Source organism: Schistocerca serialis, chromosome 8, assembly GCF_023864345.2.
Source record: "Schistocerca serialis cubense isolate TAMUIC-IGC-003099 chromosome 8, iqSchSeri2.2, whole genome shotgun sequence".
Classification (NCBI taxonomy): domain Eukaryota; kingdom Metazoa; phylum Arthropoda; class Insecta; order Orthoptera; family Acrididae; genus Schistocerca; species Schistocerca serialis.
In genome coordinates, this window is record NC_064645.1 from 500,563,803 (window position 1) to 500,591,038 (window position 27,236).

Below are 27,236 nucleotides of genomic sequence, written 5' to 3' on the forward strand. Positions count from 1 at the left end.
CAAGGACTTGTTGAAACCATGCCATTCGAAATTGCAGCTATATTGCCTTCGGAAGGTGGACAAACACGCTCTTAAGCTCATCAGCGTATCTTCTTCTTCTATCTTTCTTCATAGGCCAGAACTTGTTTCCTTCGAAAACTCTCAGTCTACCCTCCAGTTACCGTTCAATCTTTTCCTTGTACGGCCAATATTTCTATTACCAGCTAGTAATTTATTTCGCAATCTTCCTTTCATCCACCCTCTATGTGTTCGCTCCATTGATGCTTTCTCTTACATACAAGCTTATTAATGGAGTGGACTTCCCATCTTTTCCTAATGTTTTCACTTTTCTCAACATCTCGCAGCGTCTTTCCTGTAATCCTTCGAAGCATTTTCATTTCCATTGTTTCCAAAAGTCTTTCTTAATGTTTCCGGTCTTGTCTCAGCTGTGTATGTCACAATTGGCCTCACTATTGTTTTGCAAAAAAAAAAAATGTGTGTGAATTCCTAAGGGACCAAACAGCTGAGATCATCGGTCCCTAGACTCACACACTACTTAACCTAACTCAAACTAACTTATACACCCATGCCCGAGGGAGGACTCGAACCTCCGGCGGGAGTGGTCGCGCAATCCGAGACATGGCGACTCTAACCGCGCGGCTACTCCGCGCCTATTATTTTTTCCCCCCTACGCATTCCTTTGCGTCTTCTCCTATTTGCCTGTTTTTCCTTGTAGTATTGTTTAAACGCCCCGCCACTTTATTTGCTTTTACTATTTGTTCTCTAACTTCCTTTTCGACATTTCCACTTCTGGACAGTTCAGTACCAAGATTTATAAATATCATTACACTTGCAGTTTGCATCTAACTGGATCAACAGATGTGGTCATACATTCGGCTTTTTGAGTGGATTTGACCACATTTAGGTTTTTGCTGCCACGTTAAATATATATAAAACTTCCTACAGTTTATATTCACTTTTTGCCACCTCGTCCTCCGCTCTATAACCACTACTAGCTCCTCTGCAAGAGTTGTAATGCTTTTTATTGTGTTTCTTGTTATTTTGGTTATCGCTCTGTAGTTGGACGGGTCTTCCTTACCTTAGATGAGAATGGAAACACTAGTTCACCATTCGTTTCCAGTTTTGCTACCAGTTATAAGATTGATAACCGACTTGGTTTACTGGACCAGTTAGCTGATAACCTACATACTTCGGTAATTCATTGGGGATCCTATCTTCCCCTGGAGAATTTCTGTTCTGTAACAAATTCATGGCTTCTTCTACCCCCGCATGTGAAACAGTTACATCATCATTTACTGTTGCGCTGATCTCTGACCTCTCTACGTTTTTCTACCTTTGCACAAGTCCTTTACATATTTAACCCATGATTCCTCACTTGTGTCATTCACTTTCAAGATTTATTTAATTCTTTCCTTTGCTGTCGTAATGTTCTCGAAATTTGTTTCTGCAAGCCATAGAAGTCAATGTTCTAAACTTTTCGAAAAGGTTTCCCAGTGTTTCTATTTAAAACGATTCACTAGTGATTTTGTCTCTTTACGAGATCTTTTGTAATCTTCGTAAGACTCTTGTGCTTGGATTGTTTTATATTTCTAATAGATACATCTCTTTTTTTACGCATTTCTTTAACCTCTTCGCGAAACCTTGGTGTTCTGTTTGTATTCCTCTCTTGCCTTATAAAGTGCGTACCTAGCGCTTCTCCAGCTGACCTTCGTCGCTGAATATGGATATAAACGTAGGAACGGTGTGGTGGAAGGGCCAGGCAGAGTGCCCTTTCTGCGTGACTTACCACTCTCATCTACAAAAAAGCTGAACTAATCCAACACCTCTGCATCAAAAGCACTATAAACCAGTAGTTAAAATACGATTACACTTAAATCCTAATAGCAGAATCAAGGTAAAATAACTGTCAAATCATGTCTGACCATCATATGCGGTCAGTGTCATGACTGGACGACAGTTGACGAAACGAAGGTGTACCTTCACCAGGTGCTGGACAAGCTCCGCGGAGGCCAAAATTCTCTGCTTGTGAGTGACTATTGGAGATAGTTCTCACGTGGGCTGAACCACTCAAATAGTGCCTGTACTATCACGAGTCACAAGCATTATCTGATCCTAATGCAAGTTCACTGGTACAGACGCAGGGATCCAAGAGTTTGGCAATCTTCAAAGAATCGAGTTAAGAGAATTCAGTCTCATCATAGCATTTCTGTAACACGACTATCAGTTTAAGTTTGTCTATTACGCGCTAAATAAAATAAAGTCATTTGGCTTTGATGGTGAGAAACGCCGAAAAGCAGGCTCATTGTTGCGGCCTTGCCTGTACAGCTGATTCGAATAAACCTTATATTTTTATTTTCTGGTGACTGTCTTTTCATAATTTATGAGCAGAACAAAATTTTTATTATATTTGTCTATGTAAACCAGCTTTCGTATATATTCTCCAGAGATGTTTATCCCATTACCCATTACCTTTGCTCTGTATGTGTGTGTGTGTGTGTGTGTGTGTGTGTGTGTGTGTGTGTGTGTGTGTGCGTGTGTGTGTGTGAAAAGGGGAGGGGGGAGACAGAGAGAGACAGCTCTTTGGTTTACTGGCCTAAATTCGTTGTTATTGTGTACATGTCATGTAAACTTGTCTACTGCTGATTAAAGCACCTCTATCACAAGTCAGTGATACAAATCCCAACACTTCTCTGGAGGAACTCATTAAAGTTTATTGCTTTTGACGTACGACGAGCAAGTATTTCTCTTCATATTTAAGCAATAGCAAGTACAGAGCCATATTAAACAGCTCTTTCGCCTCTCACCGAAACCAGTAGTGTTCCACGGGGTTCAGTTCTGGAATCACTCCTGTTCTTGGTCCTGCACAGAAAGGTGTGAAGTATGCAGCCATTCAAATGTTTGACAACCAGCCTTGTGAAGGAAAAGTGCTGGCAGAAATGAAAACCTTAAAAGAATTAAAATGATCTCTGCCTGGCAACTTCTACTCCATAGACAATTTACTCGTATGAATAAATTGTAAGCATATTATTGAATTGCATTGATAATTTTTGTAGACAGCGATTTAAAAAAAGAAAAAAAAAGAAAGAAAATATACCGTAATGTAGACGTCCTGCACGTAACAACGTTTTCAAAGAGAAAATTTATCAATATACTGGCATGATCCGTCGAAAATGCAAAAACAAAATTAAACAGCGTAATGTCAGAAAAGAAAACCTTGCGTAAGTTGCCATCTTCCACGCTTCTCAATCGCTACTGTTTGATGTCTATTTGATTTATTAAGCAGTCTTCGTTAGAAAATTTATTTTCTTTAGATATTCCGAGTTTCCAATTTATGAGCGATCTTCAGATCTGATCGGGAGTAGGATGGAAGAGAACTGATAAACCCAAAATTGCTACGATAAGCAGTCATACATTTTTAATTATCACCTCAAAAAAAATTAAGTATTAAAATTTTTGGTTTATTTCCCGGTCCTCGTACACGTTGAAATCCTCTCGCAAACAAACAAAAAATTAATTATGTAAATTTAATTTTTTTCGAGGTGGTAGTTAAAACTTTATGACTACCTCTCGTATTTTGTCTTAACATACAACTTACAATCTCAGACGCACGTATCTTATAAAGAAGCTCGTCAGTTTACGTGCAAATTAATCTCCACATACCGAAGGAACTAGCAATGGTCAACAAAGTAAGAGCCTACGGAATATCAGACCAGCTGTGTGGCTGGATTGAAGAGTTTTTAGCAAACAGAACACAGCATGTTGTTATCAATGGAGAGACGTCTACAGACGTTAAAGTAACCTCTGGCGTGCCACAGGGGAGTGTTATGGGACCATTGCTTTTCACAATATATATAAATGACCTAGTAGATAGTGTCGGAAGTTCCATGCGGCTTTTCGCGGATGATGCTGTAGTATACAGAGAAGTTGCAGCATTAGAAAATTGTAGCGAAATGCAGGAAGATCTGCAGCGGATAGGCACTTGGTGCAGGGAGTGGCAACTGACCCTTAACATAGACAAATGTAATGTATTGCGAATACATAGAAAGAAGGATCCTTTATTGTATGATTATATGATAGCGGAACAAACACTGGTAGCAGTTACTTCTGTAAAATATCTGGGAGTATGCGTGCGGAACGATTTGAAGTGGAATGATCATATAAAATTAATTGTTGGTAAGGCGGGTACCAGGTTGAGATTCATTGGGAGAGTGCTTAGAAAATGTAGTCCATCAACAAAGGAGGTGGCTTACAAAACACTCGTTCGACCTATACTTGAGTATTGCTCATCAGTGTGGGATCCGTACCAGATCGGTTTGACGGAGGAGATAGAGAAGATCCAAAGAAGAGCGGCGCGTTTCGTCACAGGGTTATTTGGTAACCGTGATAGCGTTACGGAGATGTTTAATAAACTCACGTGGCAGACTCTGCAAGAGAGACGCTCTGCATCGCGGTGTAGCTTGCTCGCCAGGTTTCGAGAGGGTGCGTTTCTGGATGAGGTATCAGATATATTGCTTCCCCCTACTTATACCTCCCGAGGAGATCATGAATGTAAAATTAGAGAGATTAGAGCGCGCACGGAGGCTTTCAGACAGTCGTTCTTCCCGCGAACCATACGCGACTGGAACAGGAAAGGGAGTTAATGACAGTGGCACGTAAAGTGCCCTCCGCCACACACCGTTGGGTGGCTTGCGGAGTATAGATGTAGATGTAGATGTAGAATAGCCCCCTCCCCCCCCCCCCCCCCATTAATAAGAAACGATTTCGATCCTTTCTTTGTCATTTACGGCTCTCTTCCTGTAGCACCCATCCGGAAACTTTTCAGTTACGTCAAGTATGCCAAGTTCACACGTCGCACTCCGCAGATAGCCACGCTGGTGATGTTAATCGCTTCTTACAAGCAGTCATTTCGGCATGTTTTGTACTCCTCGATTTTTGAAACCAGATCCCCAATTGGAAACTCTGCGACCGCGCCAACTATTCCGACAAATCCCGTCCGATTGCCAGTCTCGTTGCAAGCACCCGAGGACAAAGTGGCTCGGAGGATCCCCGCAGTTGCCGCTAGCGGCGCTTCGGAACGCCGCCACTTCACCCGATTCACAAATGAGTGGTGGCTGGCCGAGGTTTGCGCAAGAGGCGCCGGTGGCCCACATGTAGACGTATAAGAGCGCCGGACAGCGTCACCGGCTGCGCACTTGTCCGAGTCCTACGACCATGGAGGCACCCGCCAGCAGACTGCTTCCGCCGCTACTGCTGCTGCTGCTGCTGCTGCTGCAACTGCGAGACGCCGCACCAGGACCCCTTCTCAGGTCCAGCAGGTGGCACGGTGACGTCACAGACGGCGCACTGCGGGCGGAAGAGGCGGAGCTTGATGGGGACCTCGCCAGAGGATTGGATAGCGGCAGGCGCTGGACAATAGTGCACGATAAACTGGTGGCTCCGGACCCGTTTCCAGAGGAAGACGACGCCGAGGAGCAGTACAACCCTCCATCCAACGGAACTGACGCCGGACTCTATAACAAGGGCTTCTACGAGGGAGACATCCTCCTGCAACCGGAGGTAAGTCAGAGGATAGGGACGAATTATTCATTCGGCAGTGGAGTGCACACTGTTTTGGCAGATTGAAACTATTGGACCTCACAGCCTTACTTTCGCCAGCACCCCTCTCTTACTTTCAAAACTTCACAGAAGTTCTCTTGCATACCCAGTGAGACCAGCTCTCCTGAAAGAAACTGTACTGCTGAGAAATGGTTAAGGCAAAGTCAAGGGTCTGTTTCCAGAATGAACCTTTCACTCTGCAGCCGAGTGTGCGCTATTTTGAAACTTACTGTCAGATTAATACAGTATCCAAGACTGGGACTCGAACCCGGAACCTTTACTTTCTTAGGCAATGCTTTTACCGACTAAATTATCCAAGCAGAACTCACGACTTTCCTTCACAGCTTCACGCCAGTACCTAACTTCCACGCATTATTCGTGAAAAGCAAGGTTTCTGGTTTCAATCACGTTTAGTTACAGGGTTTTAACCTGTCGTCCAATTGGTGCATAGGTTAACTGTTTACTCTATTTAGTCAGACATTAAATCCAAGCAGCAGTATTTGATTATGTTCATTTATTCCGGTGGTTTCATCATCAGGCACATTCCGTAGAAATCAAATTGCTGCATATCTGCGAAGTACATATCTGTACAATCAAGGAATTGGCAACATAAACCAAAACACCCTGATTATAGTGGGTACAAAATGTATTCGCACACATGTTTAACTCCAAAGTAACTGCCAGAATTAACCAATTTGTCAAAAATTTCAAATAGTATCGATTAAAATAAAAATAAAATTACAATTCTCTAATTACTGGGATCTGCTGATTAACAACCATCTTCATATTAAAACAAACATAAAAATGTCTTTGTAGTAAATATGAATTTAACAATCTCCATTAAAAAATTATTAAACCATACAAATGGTAAAAAGTGTACCATGCTTACTAAAGAATCAGTATCTTTGTCCGGTGTAGGCTACAACACCATCGTTACTAATTGTAGCATAGATCTATGTAAAAAATACTGAAAACTGTCTTTCAGTTGATGTGAACACTTAACAATCTAAAACGTACAAATAGTTCAAAATGTACTATACTTACTAACGAATCAGGGCGCACTGGACATGGACAAACAGAGGTTAGTCTTCTGATGGTTTTAAACCTTAACAACCATGTTTTGACCAACTTTTCACTACTGACATGTTACGCTTAGTAACGATGGTACCGTCATCACTTATACTTAGATTCCATAGTAAATTTGGTTCGTTTTCTTACTAATTTTATATTTATACTTTTACAAATAACGTATTCGTATATTTGTAAAGACTGCTAGGTTTACACATTAACTGAAACAGAATTTTCCGATCATTTCTTTAGATCTGAGTTACACCTCGTAACGATGGTGTTATAGCCAACAATGTACTCAGGTACCGATTCTTCAGTAAGCATGGTGTATTTTTTTACTATTTTTAAGTTTTAATGCTTTTTAAATAATGTATGTTTTAAAGACTGTGAAGCCATATTAACTTAAAGGCAGTTTTCCACATATTTCCGCAGATCTAAGTTACATTTCGTAACGATGGTGTTGTGGCCAACATTGTGCAAAGATATTGATTCTTTATGTTTTACTACCTTTTAAATAATGTATGTTTTTTAAGACTGGTAAGTTCACATTAACTGAAGGGCAATGTTCTATTTATTTTCGTAGATATTAAGATGCTTATTAATCACCGAAAAGGGTAATTAGCAAATTATAATTTTATTTTTATTTTTAAGAAATAATATAGATTGTTGTATCTCCTTCACCGGACGACGTCTCTTCTTGTTAACCAATTTATAGAACTGATGCGTTTATCTGTGCTATATAACTATAAAAATAATAAGGAAAAATGTTCAGCCAAATCTACGCATTAAGCGGATACCACATTTTGAATCAAGAGAAATGTAAACTTTGCCACTTCATTAATGACAGAACTGCAACAGTTTATGATTACTCATGTAGATGCACACAAATACATGGGAGCATAATTCGTGGGAAAAGCTTAAGTCGTTGTTAGGCTTTGGTTCCCTCGCAGGATCAGGGAAACCGAAGCTCGTTTACGCAAGAGATTACTCACAAGCCTCTGTGTCATCTGCAATGAATCACTGCCCATGTGTGAAATTTATGTGAGGTTGAAAAGAAATGAAGTTTTTAAAGTATGGGCAAAAATTTGTCCAGATCAAATTAGACTGTCCCAAAAAACTGAAAACATTGAAATGACCAACACTCGGAAAAACGGTCGTCTTTTTCAAAATTTTTCCTGGATTTTAAATTCAAAAATCATCTCCGGTGAGAAAATAACATTTCTGGATAGTAATGAGAGGATATGTTGTCGAAACGTACCTGCGAGTAAACAGGAAGCTATAAAATGTGACTTGCTGTTGTCTTTGTGATTCAATAGTGTATTCTACCTTCCGTAAAGTTGAATAGCCGTAGAATATACAGCAGATCAACATGCACTGATACTGTGCATCTTCAACCTAGCTAACGGTGTCTCGTGGTAAACGACAACTGTTAAGAGAAAAACTTACATATTCTGATGAAAGAAACATTTCCAATGAGAGTTTGAATTCTGTTTGAGCAGGAAAATCTTTTTGTTGAGATCTCTACACGTTACGTGGAATACTGCAACGTGACTGATAACGAATTGCTAACATTTCTGTAAATAACATAAAACAACAAGAGCTTTCAAGAAAAGGTCGATTAAGATATTTCTCTGTCGTTTCAACAGCTAGAACTCTATTTGCGGATGTCGTGAGAAAATTTATTTCTAATGGCGGAGGTGTTCTGCAACCCTTTTCGATTTGCTAATACACAGATCGCTTGCAACTTGTATTACGCAGAAGAGGTTCACTGACTCATAGAAATCCGTTGCCTCAGAGAAATCCTCTGTTGGAAATAAAACGCAGATGAATTGTTTTACTGTTTACCTCTGTTGAAAAATATGACGTATGAAGCAAACTTTCATTAGCAGATGACTTTGATTGTTGAACAGTTCGATACCAGAAACAGCAAATTACTGATTCTTTATAATGTCAGCCACAAATGAAACCAAGGGGTCAGACGGACTTTATAACAAACGCCATTTTACTATAGATCTAACAGTTGCTAATGACTTTCAAAGCAGAAGATGAACAGAAATCAGAAAATTGAGAGCTATGAACCGCGAATCAGCACTACAAACGAATGAAAGCAGGAGCTACTGGTGGAAAACTGGAAACTTTATTGAGTATTCCCTGAAGTCTCACTATATCACCAATATAAAAACCTCTTGTGACATTCGCAACGATCATCGCTCTGAATCACAGCATATGAATGAGATTCGTCGATAAGTAATTACTGAGTGTTCAAACGCACTCGGAAAGGAAAATATTTATCGGTGTTTGAAGGAGAGTGTAACATGACCGCAACATCAAAAGTGGTAAAATAACAGGGTACATGTGAATAGTTAAAGTTAGCTCTCAAGAATTGCTATTTCTTACTTTTAGCTTAATGTACTGCAAATCCTATGCTATATCATCAGGAAGACTTTGTCATTAAAATTTTCCTTCATGCTTCCTCATTTACCACTGACAGTATGAGTCCCTACTTCAGTGCCATTCCCATTCATTACTTTGCGCTGTCAATATAAGTAAAGCAGTAAATGTATTCAAAAAGTTGTAACAGATCCAGTCAAAATTATTAAATTATTTCGTTACTACTAGCGAATACAATTTTTGGCGCAGTTAAAACTGCCTTTCTCTGGCCTGCACATTCATAGAGTAGTTAGTGTCTGTCTTCCAACTGCCCAAACGTATTTCAAAATTTCTTTTTATGAAGGTTCTGCTAGGATTTGTTACTAGCAAATATTTCACCTGAAAATCTAGCTAGCTACTGCAGGAGTATCAATTTTGAAATAATTACTGAAAATAATCAACTCCGTGTATAAACCACCGTATTGAAGGAAAAGAAGAAAGCTCTGAATTTTATTCGTATCCAGTAACGCATGTCATTTCTGCGCCACATCTAGGATCTCGTGATTTTTATAGCTCCTCTTGCTTGCCGTTCCCATTGAAAGCTGGTTTCTCTTTCGTTTCCTCATTTCTCTGCTTGCATGAAACAAAAGCAGAAGACAAAAATGCTGGTACAAAAATACAACATTTGTAATTAGTCAATAATTAGTACACTAGGGTCTGTCACAGTCACCAGTCTAGTATCCTTACAGCTTTTAGTCTTCGTGTATGATGAATATGAACTGGTATACTTTTTTGTTATCATCTTTCCTAATGTCGTTTAGGTGGCTTTGGACTAATTATTATTCGCTGCAAACTCTTACTGAATTTCTGGCTTGGATACTAGAACTTATTACATTTGCATACATTAGTAACATCAGACAAGGGTCACTCTGTGATTACAATGAGAACAAAGAATGGAAGAGTTTACCTTTATTTTTGTTCATAACGTGAAATGTTCTGCGTGCAATCGTAGTAACAACATATTGATTCCATATGTCAGCAGATAAGGCAGCTCTCTCGAATACTTTTTTCATGACATTAATGATAGCTGATCTGCTTTGAACTTACGTCCATCTACATGCTACGATAACCAGACAAAGGCACGGACTCCCTTTCTTCCTTGTTACGAAACAAACCAATACCGATAACAAAAGAAATGACTAGCGATGTAAAAGTTTTAGACAAAAAATCGATTGGCAGTAATTTCTATTAGAAGCAACACAAAAAGAAATATTTAAAACATATCATTTGGGCAGCTAGTTGCAGACACTAAAACAGCTCATGCACTGTTCCGCGCCATGTACTGGATCGCCTGCTGCACTGTCTAGGCATTGTCGATTTAAAAATGCAACGAAACTGCTCTGTTTACCGAAACGGCCCTTGAGCCGTTTACAACTTGAAACTACAGGAGCCCATAGGATCATTCCTTCCGAATCGTTGGGTGCGACGCACTTTGCCCTTCCTTCTGCATCCGTTTACTTTCCCCCCACACGGATCCGTTACCACCTCATCAAATTCTCGCCCCTCCGCATCCACTATGAACACCTTCGTATAGCCTACTCCATCCGCAAACTCGACTCCAACAAATATATTGTCTCCCTTCTAATTTCCAATCCTAACACGTTGCCGCGCCTTTACCAACATGTGCAACAATCCATCATATTTACACACACTCTATATCCTCTCCCAAATGTCAGTAGACTCCCTCAGCTAAATCCGCCTTTATATTTAGCTGAGCTATTAACTCTAATTGTTGCCTCCCTTCTCCACTCTATGTCAGCTCCTTTTTCCTTTCCATCTTTCCCTAGTCCGTTCCTCTTAATACCATGCTGTAGCCAGTTCCACAATCTCCTACTTCTTTTCCGTTGCCTAACATCCATCCCATCTACCCTTATCTCCACTGTTACAACGAATTGCGCGTCTCTCCCCGTCTGAGGTTCGAGTCCTCCCTCGGGCATGGGTGTGTGTGCTGTCCTTAAGCGTAAGTTAGTTTATGTTAGATTAACCAGCGCGTAAGCCTAGGTACTGATGACCTCAGCAGTTTGGTCCCATAGGAATTTACCACCACCTACCACAACACACTGGACCTCATTTTTATACCCACAACCTACGAGCCTATGGAATGCCTAACCTTCTGTCTTCCATTCTTTCTTAGTGCAGGTCCTTCAACTTAAATGAACGTGCAGTGCGTTATTTTAAGATCCTCACTTTCCTGCGCCATCTTCTTTTTTCATATTTTATCTTCCATTTTTAACTGAAAACAGAAATAGTCTACAATTTTTTCTTTAATAGCATTAATGACAGTTATCTTTTTAATAGTTTTAAAAACAAATGTCGTTGCGTCACATTTTTAACTATAGACGAGACGAGATATTTGTATCGCTGACAGCCTGGCCCTCGCCCATATGAAGCGAGGGGGATGAAACAACACTAAAAAAGAAGAAAATATAGCTGAAAAGGTTACTACGCAGATTTTGCAATCCGCCAACTTATGAAGAACTCGAGAGTTGATGTGGTTAAAACGTGTCCTATAGATAGCCTAACAGACAGTCTGTTTCAAACCCAACAGGAATTTTGCTGGTACATGTTGATGTAATGCACGTCTATCTTAACCAGTTTCCGAGCGAACATTGTGAAGGGAACTGCATGTAATGGACATCTGGAGTCGGGTACTTCGCGATAGTCCCTCGCTTGCAGCTGACTGGAAGACTGTAGTGTGGCTGGACGAGTTGCGCTTTTGCTTCTTTTCAGGTACTGCAAGGAATCGAGTGCACTGACGCATCCGTGAGGCGCTTAATCTGCAGTGTATTGAGAGTGCAGTCCAGGCTGGAGATGGGTCTGTGATGTGTTGCGGGTGTTTCTCGTACCATGCCTCGGGCTTACAATGTACACTCCTGGAAATTGAAATAAGAACACCGTGAATTCATTGTACCAGGAAGGGGAAACTTTATTGACACATTCCTGGGGTCAGATACATCACATGATCACACTGACAGAACCACAGGCACATAGACACAGGCAACAGAGCATGCACAATGTCGGCACTAGTACAGTGTGTATCCACCTTTCGCAGCAATGCAGGCTGCTATTCTCCCATGGAGACGATCGTAGAGATGCTGGATGTAGTCCTGTGGAACGGCTTGCCATGCCATTTCCACCTGGCGCCTCAGTTGGACCAGCGTTCGTGCTGGACGTGCAGACCGCGTGAGACGACGCTTCATCCAGTCCCAAACATGCTCAATGGGGGACAGATCCGGAGATCTTGCTGGCCAGGGTAGTTGACTTACACCTTCTAGAGCACGTTGGGTGGCACGGGATACATGCGGACGTGCATTGTCCTGTTGGAACAGCAAGTTCCCTTGCCGGTCTAGGAATGGTAGAACGATGGGTTCGATGACGGTTTGGATGTACCGTGCACTATTCAGTGTCCCCTCGACGATCACCAGTGGTGTACGGCTAGTGTAGGAGATCGCTCCCCACACCATGATGCCGGGTGTTGGCCCTGTGTGCCTCGGTCGTATGCAGTCCTGATTGTGGCGCTCACCTGCACGGCGCCAAACACGCATACGACCATCATTGGCACCAAGGCAGAAGCGACTCTCATCGCTGAAGACGACACGTCTCCATTCGTCCCTCCATTCACGCCTGTCGCGACACCACTGGAGGCGGGCTGCACGATGTTGGGGCGTGAGCGGAAGACGGCCTAACGGTGTGCGGGACCGTAGCCCAGCTTCATGGAGACGGTTGCGAATGGTCCTCGCCGATACCCCAGGAGCAACAGTGTCCCTAATTTGCTGGGAGGTGGCGGTGCGGTCCCCTACGGCACTGCGTAGGATCCTACGGTCTTGGCGTGCATCCGTGCGTCGCTGCGGTCCGGTCCCAGGTCGACGGGCACGTGCACCTTCCGCCGACCACTGGCGACAACATCGATGTACTGTGGAGACCTCACGCCCCACGTGTTGAGCAATTCGGCGGTACGTCCACCCGGCCTCCCGCATGCCCACTATACGCCCTCGCTCAAAGTCCGTCAACTGCACATACGGTTCACGTCCACGCTGTCGCGGCATGCTACCAGTGTTAAAGACTGCGATGGAGCTCCGTATGCCACGGCAAACTGGCTGACACTGACGGCGGCGGTGCACAAATGCTGCGCAGCTAGCGCCATTCGACCGCCAACACCGCGGTTCCTGGTGTGTCCGCTGTGCCGTGCGTGTGATCATTGCTTGTACAGCCCTCTCGCAGTGTCCGGAGCAAGTATGGTGGGTCTGACACACCGGTGTCAATGTGTTCTTTTTTCCATTTCCAGGAGTGTATATGAACAGAGTACTTTACTTAACATCAGCTGAGTATCTGGCGTTGCCCAGGTATACAGTTATTCCAGTATTCTATTAGTTTGCATCCTCCTTCCCCCTCTCTCTGTCCGTCTCCTCCCCCCCCCCCTCCCCCATCCTCTCTGATCATCTCTTCCACCTCCATTCTCTATCTATGCCTGTACTGCTCTGTTCATTTGTTCCTCCCCCTCTCTCTGTCCATCTGCTCTTCTCCCTCTGTTCATCTGCTCCTTCGCCCTCTATCCGCCTCCTTCTCCCCCTCTCGGTCGATCTGCTCCTGCTTCCTCAATCCCCTCCTCACATATTCCAGGACCATCTGTTCCTGCCACCCCTCGCCGTTCATCTCCTCCTTCCACTTCTCTCTGTTCCTCTTCCTCTCTTTCTGTCCATCACCTCTGTAGTGTCCTGCGGTCGGCAGGAAAGAACTAACGATCAAGTCTGAACACACTTTATTATAACTAAAACGCCTTCCTGGCGTGCACTAATTCCCAAATGCAAGAACAACAAGAAGCACAGCAATTCTTTTGGTTGCAAAAACCAGATAAGAGTACAAGACAATGAAAAGAGAATAATAACAAAAATACTACTCTACACAATTACAATTATACAACTTTCAACTGAAGTCTACAGCGAGTGTCTACTATGCTAGAGCCGGCGTAGGTATTGGCCCGAGCTGTCCTAGCTGTAGGTACACACTGCAGGTCTGACTCTGCTGGCATGCTTATAACACCGATTCGGCGGAGTGCTACAAGTAGATACATTAGTTCCAATTGGTGGATCTCTGTCACATGGCTTTTCACGAAGTAGTTCCGTGTTCAGGCGGAATGTGTGTTATTTACATCCACTGGCGATGTTTCGATCTGAGCTCTTGAAGGGAGGTCGGCAGCCCACCTTGCTTGTCTGTTGTGCAGGCCCTGTAACTAATAAGGGGCCTTTCTCTATCTATCTCCTCCTTGTCCATTTTTCTGTCCTTTTCTCCTCTCTCTGTTCATCTCCCCCTTCCCCTCTCTGTCCATCGCCTCTTCCATTTCTCCTGTCCATTTCCTCTTCCCCCTCTCTCGATGCATCTCCTCATCCCCTATCTGCATCCACTCTTTCTCTTCTTCCCTCCCTCCCTGTCTACCACCTTCTCATCGTCTTTCTTCCTTATCACCATGTTATCACCCTCACCCAGAAAGAGGTTATTGCTTGTTACTACCACAATATTTCTTTCCAGACAGTAAATAATATGTGTACCAAGATTGGTTGAAATTGATCCAGAGATTCAAAAGGTCGCATAAGCACTTGTCAAATATATTTCGCAAACATTTTACATATTTCGCACATATTTGTACACATATTTCACCTGTATCTCTGACGAATTTCGTCCTTTAGTTTCATTTTCATGCAGTGCTATTTTATGACATCATATCTCTTGAACTATATGTCAAATAATGATATCATTTTGCAGGTATATCCAGTGGGATATGTACATATTGTCTGCGAAATGTGTTCCGAAAATTGTTAGTAGTAAAGAAGTAAAAAATTAAAACGTCCTGCATGATGCAACAGTTTTACTGCATAACCAGCGAAAATGTAGTAAGCGAAAATCTTTTTTTTTTTCCTTTCATCATTTTGTGGGGGGGGGGGGGGTAAAGTGAGAAAAGGTCTTACAAAAATTTGAGATTATGTGTGAAATGGCTGCAAGTCACTAAGTGCTCTTATCTTCAAATACTGGATGAATATAATGTTGCTATTCGCACTTCGTGAGCTACGATCGTTTTTTCACTCGCACCCTTTGAGAGGTATGTGGTTCTTAACCCTACAGTGGCTCCTTCCGAACAGTAGTGATACGTTTGGTTCAACTGATCCAGTGCTTTAATAGAAGATGTGGAACCTACATCTACTTTTGTAATAAGTGAGGATCCGTGGTGATGAAGAGTTGCCCTCTCTCCTATATCTTCATGATTATGCTATGGACACTTCCGTCTTCCAAGATGACAAGGCTGCGTTCATATGTTCCTGGATTGATGTACACTGAGGCAAAGTATCGCCCGTCGACTGTCCCGCTAAATCAATCAATCTCAATCCTTCAGAAAATGTCTGGGACAGCTGATTAAACTTAGCATAGCAACCAACATCTCCACATTTTGGTAGTTCTACGGGATCTAATTATCAGTGAGTGGCTTCAGATGGGTATGGCATTTCTGAAACACTTACGGGCCATTATCGAGGCTAGAGGTGGTTTCATTCTATACTAGCGTGAACTCTCATGATGATTATTTTATTTTTATCTGGTGTGCTTAGTTCGATGTCGAAAAGTAGCTGCGCACTAATCCCCCATATCGAATGACATTTTGTTTATCTTTCGAGATATATTAGAAGTAAACAGAAAAATTCTGATCACTAAAAGAGTCCACCGTTCTGAAGAGCATTGTGTGTCTATAACACAGGTGCTGTCGCGTCATGTGACGAGGTAGACCGCGAGGATAAATAAGTATGTGAACTAGGCACGCGCATCACCGTTGCCTGTGGCTGCTCTACAGAGTAACGAAGTAGCAGCTGTGGTTTAAATAAGCTTCCAACGATCTTTTTGTATTTTGGAGGGGGGAGGGTGGATGTCGGAGATCATCAATACGGCACTACTTTCGACGCATCGATGTTGCTTAAATAATTTCACCTGCCATTAGTACTCTGTTCTTTCTCTATAAACACCAACTTACATTGGAATAATTACATGCATCGATAAATTTGTCACCACGTGGATAAGTTTCTAGACTGTAGGTCTCCTTGTAATCTACTATGATTGTCAGTTCACATTTCGGAGAAAGTGAAGGACATACCACGGGTTATAGCAGCAAGCCCAGTAAAGCATGGTGCTGCTCGAAGATATCGTAGAGTTTGATTGGTGCATTACTTACTGATATTGCCTGGGAAAGCACCACTACCACATTGACACTGGGCGATACTCTGGTATTTGTGATGGCTCGCAGTCTCTTATCAATCTACATAAACATCTACTCAAACGCCACATTAGTTTGAACATTGCCACGCTTTACTAGGCATTGTCCTGCTGGAGATAGTACGGCATTCCCTTCCATCTATCTTTCAAATGACTTACCCATCTACCGGTAGTGTGACCTAAAGTTTAACGTCGATTCCGAATGACAGTGTAACGTGGCGATTTTCACTGTGTAAATTGCTGCCTAAAGTGAAAGAACCTATGAGACCTGGTTGGGCAATGAATCCCGAATCATTGCACGCACACGATCACGCACACGCCCTCTCTCTCTCTCTCTCTCTCTATCTCTCTCTCTCTCTCTCTCTCTCTCCTCTCTCTCTCTCTGTCTCTCTCTCTCTCTCTCTCTCTCTCTCTCTCTCTCTCTCTCTCTCTCTCTCTCTCTCCACAAAACCTTTCGTCTCGTGAACTAAAGCTGAAATATTTGTTACTATTTATGGAAAAGTTATTAGTAACCCGAGGGTGATTTCAACATCACAGCGCTTTACCAGACATAGTCTGATGGACGTGGTACATCATTGCCTTCCTCCGACCTTAGAACTGAAGGAGGGAAAGAAGAAAGGAAGATTAGAGGTTAGCGTCCCGTCGACGGTGCGGGTATAAGAGGCGGAGCACAACCTGCGATTACGACAGGATTAGGATGGAAATCGAGTAGACCCTTTCCAAAGAAACTATCCCAGTATTTATCTGGAGCGATTTAGAAACATATCTGAAAACCCAAATCTGGATAGCCGAACGGGAACTTTAACCGTCGTCCTCCCGAATGCGCGCCCAGTGTGCTAACCGCTGCGCCAACTCGCTCGGTTTAGACTGACTTATCCAACTGTATAGGGACCTACAGTTTGACATATCAAAAAATTCTCCTTTTCTTAAAATCGAGATACAGCTTTAATATGATTCGACGTTACCGAGAAACATTATCGATATAGGCTTTCGGGGCCGGAGGCCCACTAGTGTACCTTTGATGACTGCACGACACAAAGCTTTACGCCTCGCCTGGGCGCGTAAACACTGACATTGGACTGTTGATGACTGGAAACATGTTGCCTGGTCGGACGAGTCTCGTTTCAAATCGTATCGAGCGAAATGTCATGCATGTCAGCAGGGGACTGTTCAAGCTGGTGGAGGCTCTTTAATTATGTGAGGCGTGTGCGATTGGAGTGATGTGGGGCCCCTGATACGTCCAGATATGGCACTGAAAGGTGACACGTACGTACGCATCCTGTCTGAACACCTGCATCCATTCATGTCCATTGTGCATTCCGACGGACTTGGGCAATTCCAGCAGAACAATGCGACACCCCACACGTCCAGAATTGCTACAGAGTGGCTCCAGGAACACTTTTCTGGGTTTTTAACGAAATCGGTCGTAATGAATGGAATTGATTTGAAATTTCGTTAAAGAAGAATAATAAAATTTATCTGTTGTTTTTAAGTTAATTTTCTTTCGTGCGAACTTTGTTGTAGAACCACTCTCTTATTTTCGTGTGGTAATAAAAAATTTTTACTTACTTAATTATTACGTACATTTAAAGAAAAAAGAATATTTACGTGAACTCATATGAACTGGTTAAGAATATTAGGTTGAGAATTGGGTCCTTTAAATCATTCGGCCTTGGCATACACTTTCCAGATGCAGTGGGTTTTTTGTTAAATATTTTTACTGAATTTTATCCCGGCACTAGCCATAGAGCACAAGATTACCTCTATCAGCAGAAAATGTTTTAATTATTGCCAAGCCGACATTTATCACTGATCAAACCTACTTCATTACATATTTAAGATATTTTGAAAGAACCAAACTGTTTAAATTTCAATGTTAACTAACATTAGCTATCCGCCTACGAATGCACAAACGTATAATTAATTCAAATTTTATCAGCCACAGGATCACTGAAAAAGAAGAACAATTTCTTAATTCACTATTGATTTTTATGCTTCTGTTCCCGATTTACGGGTTTGATAATTTTTTAAATGTGCCGCCTATTGTTGGTCGCGGCACAGCCCAGCAACACCGCTAAAAAATGCTGAAAAATTCTTAAAGAAATTTTATAGATGACGTGGGCAAGCTAATTTACATAAATAATTCACACTTTTGATAAACTCTAATATATTTAGATCAAACAACAATACAACTCACATTAATTCGTAACGCATCGTCTAATGGCGGCTAAGTCCAGACAGAGACAAAAGAAGTCTACCCATTCGTAAAAAACTCTTTCACAGTGTCCTACCGCAATGACTTCTGAACAGAGAAGACCAAAGAATACATAATGCATTGTGCTTAAATAGTATTGCTGACTATTAACATTTCTTTGCAAATTGACGATATTATTCTCTTCTGGCAACATATCTCTGCTATCGCAAATACTGACACATTTTACAATCACATAATAAATACAGAAAAAAATTCCTATCCTAAATACAGACAAATATTACAACAAAAAATATAAGGAGAATAACAAATGTCTTTTACACCACATTCAGTAATATTTTTGTTCAATAATTACGATATATACAACTTGCCCAGAGCGGCGTATATGGTACAAATAAACTATTTTTTTTTTTTTTTTTTTTTTTTTAATAACGTGAGTTTGCCAGGGAACGTTACAAGCTGGTGGAGGCTCTTTAATTATGTGAGGCGTGTGCGATTGGAGTGATGTGGGGCCCCTGATACGTCCAGATATGGCACTGAAAGGTGACACGTACGTACGCATCCTGTCTGAACACCTGCATCCATTCATGTCCATTGTGCATTCCGACGGACTTGGGCAATTCCAGCAGAACAATGCGACACCCCACACGTCCAGAATTGCTACAGAGTGGCTCCAGGAACACTTTTCTGGGTTTCAACACTTCCGCTGGCCCTCGCGCTCCCCAAACATGAACATTATTGAGCATACCTGGGATGCTTTGCAACGCGCTGTTCAGAAAAGATCTCCACCTCCTCGTACTCTTACGGATTTGTGGACAGCCCTACAGAAACCATGGTGTCGAGTCCATTCCACGTCATGTTGCCACACTCCCGATTTCTCACGGGGGCCCTACACGATATCAGGCAGGTGTACCAGTATCTTTGGCTCTTCAGTGTGGCATGTACGAGGGTTATTCGGAAAGTAAGGAACGATCGGTCGCGAAATGGAAACCACAGTAAAAATACGATGAACTTTTGCACAGGTTTGTTGGGCAGTGTCTCTAGTACGCCCGTCGATCGCGTTACGTCGTTCTTTTTAGTTCTGAGCACACAGGGAGCATGCAAAGATACGTAGAACAATAGTGTCTCCCGCCAAGTACGAGGGCCTGGTGGGAAATTTCGCCTGAAGCTATGTAGCCAACATTACATAACTGTCGTGCGTCTTCTTCTTCAAGCCAATTCTCAGCCGCATTATGCAGGGGCAATGAAGACGCTCCTGCATCGTTTTCAATTGTAAATGTTTGATTACCCACAATGCAGCCCGGAATTGTCTCCCTCTGAGTTTCATCTCTGCTCACATGAATCGTTGGCTATGAAGAGGCATTTTGGCACAGACGACGAGCTGTAGGCCAGCGTAGAGAATTGGCGGAAAGCACTGGCGGCTGCCTTCTATAACGACGGTATTGGAAAGTTCGTACAACGCTTCGATAAACGTCTAAGTCGGATCGGGGCTGTGGAGCTGGAAGTTGCAGCTAACTGTTGCAAATAAAACTGTTTTGATTTTCACTGTATTTTGCATGTCACGACCTATCATTCCTTACTTTCCGAAAAGTGCTCGTAAATAAACAGTCAATGAAACGTAAAATAATTGCCAGTTCGGTTCTTTTTCATCTAGGCTCAACTGTACTCGCAGTCAGAACATTCGTTGCAATTTTCAAGGTACAAAGTCTTAATAAATAACACCGGCGTGTAATGCACTGGTCGGCAACGTTATTCACGGACTACAAGACAGTGTTTTCTTCCGCCGGTGTAATCTGTCAACATACAAGCAAATAGCTGATTTCCAAGGTGCGCACTCAATGGAAGTCAGTATGGACAGTGGAATACGTGCGTTGCATAATCATTTGCCGCTGTTTGTAGGGATTTTTCCTGGGGCCGGGAGCAGAGACAAACACATACGCGGCGGTCTGTCACTGACCCGAAAACTCTGTGCGAGGCAAAAGCTCGGTCGCCGGCCCCGGCGGCCAGGTAAATAAACACGCAATTAACGGGCCTTAAAGAGTCCATTCTTCATGTTGCCGGCTGTCCGTGGAGGAAGCTGCCGCGAAACGACGCAGACCGGCGCGCGACTGGTGTTCTTCCGCGGACGAGTCACCTTCCGAAAGGCGGACGAGATGGGCGTAGGCGGTGGCAATGGTGTCTCACTAAATCGGCGTCGGCGCATGTAAAGATACTCGGCATTTCTTTGTTGCGTTGCCGAAGGCAGAATACACAAATTGCTGGTCTGTAATAATTTTCTATAATAACTACCCATCTGCTAGAAATAAAATCAAAACTTGGGTAAAATTACGAGTAAAATTATGTCTGTCATGAAATCTGCAGCTAACATTATCCGCCCGGTTGAAAATAACTAAACGTTAAATGTGCCAAGTTCAAAATGGCTCAAATGGCTCTGAGCACTATGGGACCTAACTTCTGAGGTCATCAGTCCCCTAGAACTTAGAACTACTTAAACCTAACTAACCTAGGAACATCACACACATCTATGCCCGAGGCAGGATACGAACTTGCGACCGTAGCGGTCGCGCGGTTCCAGACTGTAGCGCCTAGATCCGCTCGGCCACTCCGGCTAAATGTACCAAGTGCTGTTAATAAGTTACGTACGGCACAAAACGAAAAACTTGAACACAAACGAGACAAAACATGAAAACCACAAACGGCTATAGTAGAAGAGCTGCCTATGTTTACAATGCAAAATCGCACAAGAACGCCGTAGATGAAAAGGTTAGCTCAGATGAAAAAGGTTTTTTTTCAGTAAAAATAAAATATGTTTGCTTCAAACATTGACTTGAACAGAGAAAAAGTTATAAATTTTAAGTTTTGAAGTAAGAAAAGTACACTACGAGAGGGCCAAATAAGGAGATTAGAAAGTTGTTTTTGGAAATGGTCAGATACAGTGCGAAATGAACTTATTGCAAAGTAGAGAAGGCAAGAGAAAATTCTGTGCATAACCTCTGTAAGGAGACTAAGCTGGTAAAATAACGAATAAATGCCCCGCCCCAAGACTGAGGTCTCTGGAATCACAATAGCATTCGGATTGGATGTAAATGGTTCGATTTCTGACAAAGAAATTTTCGTGGTCGATAATGAGAGGTGAACTGAGAGTCAACTTCTTCCGTATGGGCGCCGCGATCTCGATAAATCTGAAGAAAGACACCGTTCCACCAGGCTGTATTTTAAAACTGCATTTTTTAAAAGCAGTTCTAGTGTCGAGCGTGGATCATTTTTAAGTACTTAACAGATGTGGGTCCTCACACTCGTCAAAGAGTAATAGCGTGCCATACACAGCTACTCACGGCATGCGATTTCTGTTGACAATGGTGATGTTGCCACGTCTGTTATGCACTTAACAATGAGCCGCGCTCGAAATTAGTACTGCTTAACAAAATACAAGTTTAAAATACTGACTGGTGCAACGATGTCTTTCTTTAGAAGTGACAGTGTTCATTTTCTGGTCAACAAATTCCGTGCTATCACTCTCAATTAAATTCCATCACCTGATCACAGTGTGGAATGATAACATAAAACCTTGTAAATGGCACTCCTTCCATCGGCTGAAGACCTTAATGCCTTCGAAAAGAGAGACCTATCAACCAGTAGCGTATCCCACTTTGCGTCCTTTTCTTAGGCCCTCAACATCAAAACAAGTACATTTTTTTAGTCTGCAGTCAACAGCAGAAAGGTATCGTACTAAAAGCATAACAAAGAGCTGTTTTTAATTTCTTATTTATTCCGACAGGTCTTAAACCATCATCCAGGGACTATACGAACGTCAGATAGCGAAACATCAGAAAGTAAAAACGCAAAAAATCCAAAAACGTAATTGGTAAGCTAATCGTAAACTGATACTTACTAACGAACAATAAAAAGAGCTCTCACATGACATACATCATACAACACACGATTACCATTCATACTGCAATCACAACTGTTGTGCACAACATGATGTTAAAGCATCTAACAAGAAGATGCAGCCCATTAAGTGGCAAAAGACAAACTGAACGTTATAATTTCTTGTGAGATCGAAAAGCGATATACAACAGTACTCACAGTCATTTAACGTTTACACTCATAATTTTAAAAAGAAATTCCAAAAGACGGTGCAACAGAAGACATTATCAAGCATGTGGCTGAAAAAAGTCTTAAGGGAGTTTGACAACTAACACAGTGACTTGATGATATCTTACTTTATATTATTTAATGCAATAATGGAGAAAACAGTGAAGGACAAAAACAGTAGTTGAAATTAAGGACTTGAATGAGTAATACCGCGATTGATCCAGATGATTGCTGTGGAAACTGTTAGAAGAAAAAGACCAAGTGAGTGGTCGCCTTGGTAACACAAGATTAGCGAATCGTGAGTTTCCTGTGCGTCTGATAGCAATCAGATAATGAGAACTGTGCCCGGGAAAACTACAACTCAAAAGATATGTGTTTTCTAGGCTTTTCAAGGGTCACCGTACAGGGTCTACAGTGAACATATCGATTTGTGTAAAACTTGTGCCACTGGTCACCACTGGTACTAGGAGGTCAACAATCGATAGATTACTCGCCAGTTCACTGCTCAACAACACGTGAACGGCCAACCATCAAGAATCTCTGTCTGCCGGACTGGAACTCAGAAACTAAAGCCTTGAATTCCGCGGGAAATACTTTTAGCTGCTGAGTTATCCGAGAACGGCTCATGATGCGATCTCACAGCCTCACATTCTGTTGGAAATTCCCTCCTACTTTCCAAATTTCACACCAGCTCTCCTGCTTACATTACTGGACAAGCGTGCCTCCGAAGAAATGGTTTAGCCACAACCCAGAGGGTACTTCCAGAAGTAATCTTTCACTCTGCAGTGGTGTGTTATTTTGAAACACTTTGGCAGACTAAAATTATGTGCCGTATCGGAACTCGGAATCGCAATCTTGTTTTAGTTTGTTTTAGTTTTGATAGTATCTTTCTCATAAACCCAGAAACTTTGCAAGTGTTCTCCTATGGCTTGTTCGACTAGCACTCGTGGAAGGAACGGTATCACGAAAAATCTTTCAGGAACTTTTTAAACTGTGCACATTTCCCTGTAGAATGAAAGATCTTTCCTGAAGATTCATTTCATTTCCGAGTAATGCTATTCCTCCACTGGAAAAAGGAGCGAGATCAGTTGTAGTAGTCATTAATGGGTCACGCGCTATATCTCCCCAGCAGTTTCATGGAGTGGGGAAATCTCGATCTAAGCTTTTTGTTCAATGAAAACTCAATGAAAAATCCTAACAGTATACGATCCTGCCACATGTTACTTTTACGCAAGATAAATATAGGTTTCAACTGTTGTTTTCAGGAACACAAACTTCGCCTCCCTGTTCCAATTTTCTCCACTGTTAGACAGGAAACGTCAGCACATGTGTTACCAAACTATTCCTCCTTTTGGGAATGGTTTTTCCAAGACTGAATTATTCCCATCTCCTCTCAACACCGCCGGCCAGTGTGGCCGAGCGGTTCTAGGCCCTTCAGTCTGGAACCGCACGACCGCTACGGTCGCAGGTTCGAATCCTGCCTCGGGCATGGATGTGTGTGATGTCCTTAGTTTAGCTGGGTTTAAGTAGTTCTAAGTTCTAGGGGACTGATGACCTGAGATGTTAAGTCCCATAGTGCTCAGAACCATTTGAACCATTTCCTCTCAACACCAGAATGATTTTTCGCTCTGCAGAGGAGTGCACGCTGATTTGGAACTTCCTAGGAGATGAGGCATATGACGAGGTACTGGCGGAAGTAGAGCTGTATGGGCGGGCCGTGTTTGGATAGCTCAGTCGGTAGAGCAATTATCCAAGAAAGGCAAATTTCCCAGGTACAAGTCCCGGTCCAACATACAGTTTTAACCAGCCAGAGACTTTCCTTTTTAGTTCGTGCTCTGTTCGTTCAGTTATTTTTATCATCTTACCGTAACTTACATCTATTCGTTAATCGGAGTGTGAACTTTGTGATCATGTCGGTAGATGTTGTTAAGACTTGAATACTTCTGTAGAGGCTCTCATCTTTATTTGTAAAGATCCGTCTTGACCCCACAATTTGTACAACTCACCATTACCCGTTTGAGCTATAGTCACCTTCAGATCATTTTCGGATACAGTATTACTAGTGTCCTGATTGACACAGTTAAGTCGTTTAAATATCTGGGCGTACGTTGCAAAGCGATACGAAATGGGACGAGCATGTGTGAACTGTGGCAGGTAAGGCGAATGATCGACTTCAGTTAATTGGTAGAATTTTAGGAAAGAGTGGTTCACCTGTAAAGGAGACCACGTATAGGACGCTGGTTCAACCTATTATTGAGTACTGCTCGAGTGTTTGGGATCCGTACGAGGTCCGATTGAAGGAAGACATTGAAACAATTCAGAGGCGGGCTACTAGATTTGTTACCGTTAGGTTCGAACAACGCGTTAAGTGTTACGGAGATACTTCGAGAACTCAAATGGGAATCCCTGGAGGGAAGGCGAAGCTCTTATTCGAGAAACACTATTGAGAAAATTTAGGGAGAAGCATTTGAAGCTGACTACCACACGATTCTACTGCCGCGAACATTCATCACATGTAAGGAACACGAAGATAGGATACGAGGAATGTATACAGTCGTTTTAGCCTCGCTTTATTTGCGAATGGAGAGGATAAGGAAATGACTAGTGGTGGACACGCACCGTACGGTGGCTTGAGAAGTATCTCTGTGGATGTAGACGAAGAAAAAATATTCGGAAATAAGTATCAACGGGAAAATCTGTACACCTAGGTACCTAGGCGTATAGATATTGACGTGGATACTTATAATGCTTTTTATGATACCCGAAACCGGTAACAACCTATATGATCAAGACAGATTTTTTTTTACAAATGAATTGCCATAACATGATCGGGGACTTCCTACACACTCTTTTAATTGATACCTTTCATCTTTGTTCAGTGTGGTGTATCAGAGGTGTATCTGTCACATTTGGGTGTCTGTAATGAGAGTCTGTGCAGTGTAATGTTATCGAATATAGGGGAGGTCGTTGGCATGATACTGCGTACTTCTCTTGAAAACAACGTTGGCCAGCGTGAAACACGACGTCCCCTTTCGACAAGCGGCCATCCATCAACAGTTTCAAATGCCTTCACACCATGAGACCACTCGGAGGGGTCTTTGATTTACACCAGAACAATTACACCCAGTCAGATTATCAGCAACACTACCTCTTCACCCATTCGTAGCCAAATACAAGAGACAAAAATGATTTCAGCTGTTAGGATAGTAATTGTTCCCTCTGGATAAAAGCGATGACTAACGACCCGTTCTGCTATGACCTGAAACTGCTTAATGTTGCTTCTTTCTTCTTTAAGTTTTGCACTGCACTCAATTACTTCCACAGCGTGACGTAAACAAATTGTACAATTTCAGAACCTTCGACCTCAGCCATTAGTATTAAGTCTGAGTTTATTTCAGCGCTGATTAAAGCTTTCTTCTTTATTACCATTCTACTACTTTTGACGAATACTTTTGACTTCCTCGTCTCAGTTGATACGGCTTCCTGCATAACAAAGGTCTTTCGTCTCTTCTTTTCTCTTCATATTGATATTCAGATGGCTTTCCTTCTTCATTTAGGGGTCAATAGAAAGCTTGGATAACCATCCGTCTACTTTGATTCGTGAAGTAACAGTATTGTGACGTGTGACGACATTGAGGCTCGGAGTGTTTGAAATGTATTGCGTTTGTAGAGAGCGTGTTGGAGTAAGCGTTGACGCACTTTGTGAGATGTTCATGTTTCTAAACTGTTAGTAAATGATATTAGTGCGACATTGGACTTGGTGCTGTCTGTTTTTGTTGCCGTGTCAGGGAGTTATTTTCAAGTCGTTGTTGCCTTGTCGGAGAGTTATTTTAAAGTCGTTAGTTATTGGCTCTGATTTGTTTTCGGTTTTGAACTGGTTAGTTATTCTCGTTGTTAATGGTTTGAAAGCTAATTTTTTGGTTTTTCGTTTGGATCATTCGACGAAATTTATTAATCGTCGTTAGTTGATTGCTGCTATGGATGACGATATGTCTGATATAATTAAATTTTCTGAGTTATACGGTCTCGTGGCAGAACTTGTGAATTTATAATATACCTTTTCATTTTGTTCCACTTATGTATTCAAATCATATAAAACAGTTAAGATTTCGACTGCCGTCTCTGCCATCTTCTTCAGGAGTTAAAGTCACTGGCTGCCGGGTATATTGCATCTATATAAATAGTGTTCTGTTTATACATATGCAATAGTTGACTCTAAAACCTTCCAGAGAGGTCCAAAGTGAAGCATTCACGGAAGGCAAGTTGCTGAACTCATAGCAATCCTGTTCCATCTTGAGACCTAGGCCCACCAAGAGAGACACAGGCCGCGGCGCTTACGTCACAGCACGTGACACACAGGTCGTACGATTGCCAGCAGTCGTCCTTGGCAGGAAGCGAGTAACTATTTAGCGCAAATTTAATAATCCTTAACCGCGCGTTAAAATGCATGCAAGCTCTCGATATCACAAGACAAAATTAAGATACACTCCTGGAAATGGAAAAAAGAACACATTGACACCGGTGTGTCAGACCCACCATACTTGCTCCGGACACTGCGAGAGGGCTGTACAAGCAATGATCA

At 42.3% G+C, this 27,236-nt stretch overlaps 1 protein-coding gene across 1 annotated transcript in view; it reads left to right on the forward strand.

Moving 5' to 3' along the window:
• Positions 1 to 5,211: 5,211 nt before the first annotated feature.
• The window catches only part of LOC126417092 (meprin A subunit beta-like), a 70,682-nt gene continuing 48,657 nt past the window's right edge, over positions 5,212 to 27,236 (forward strand). Inside the window, exon 1 of the mRNA XM_050084987.1 lies at positions 5,212 to 5,556. Coding sequence (XP_049940944.1) covers positions 5,212 to 5,556 — 345 coding nt within the window. The remainder of the gene's footprint in view (positions 5,557 to 27,236) is intronic.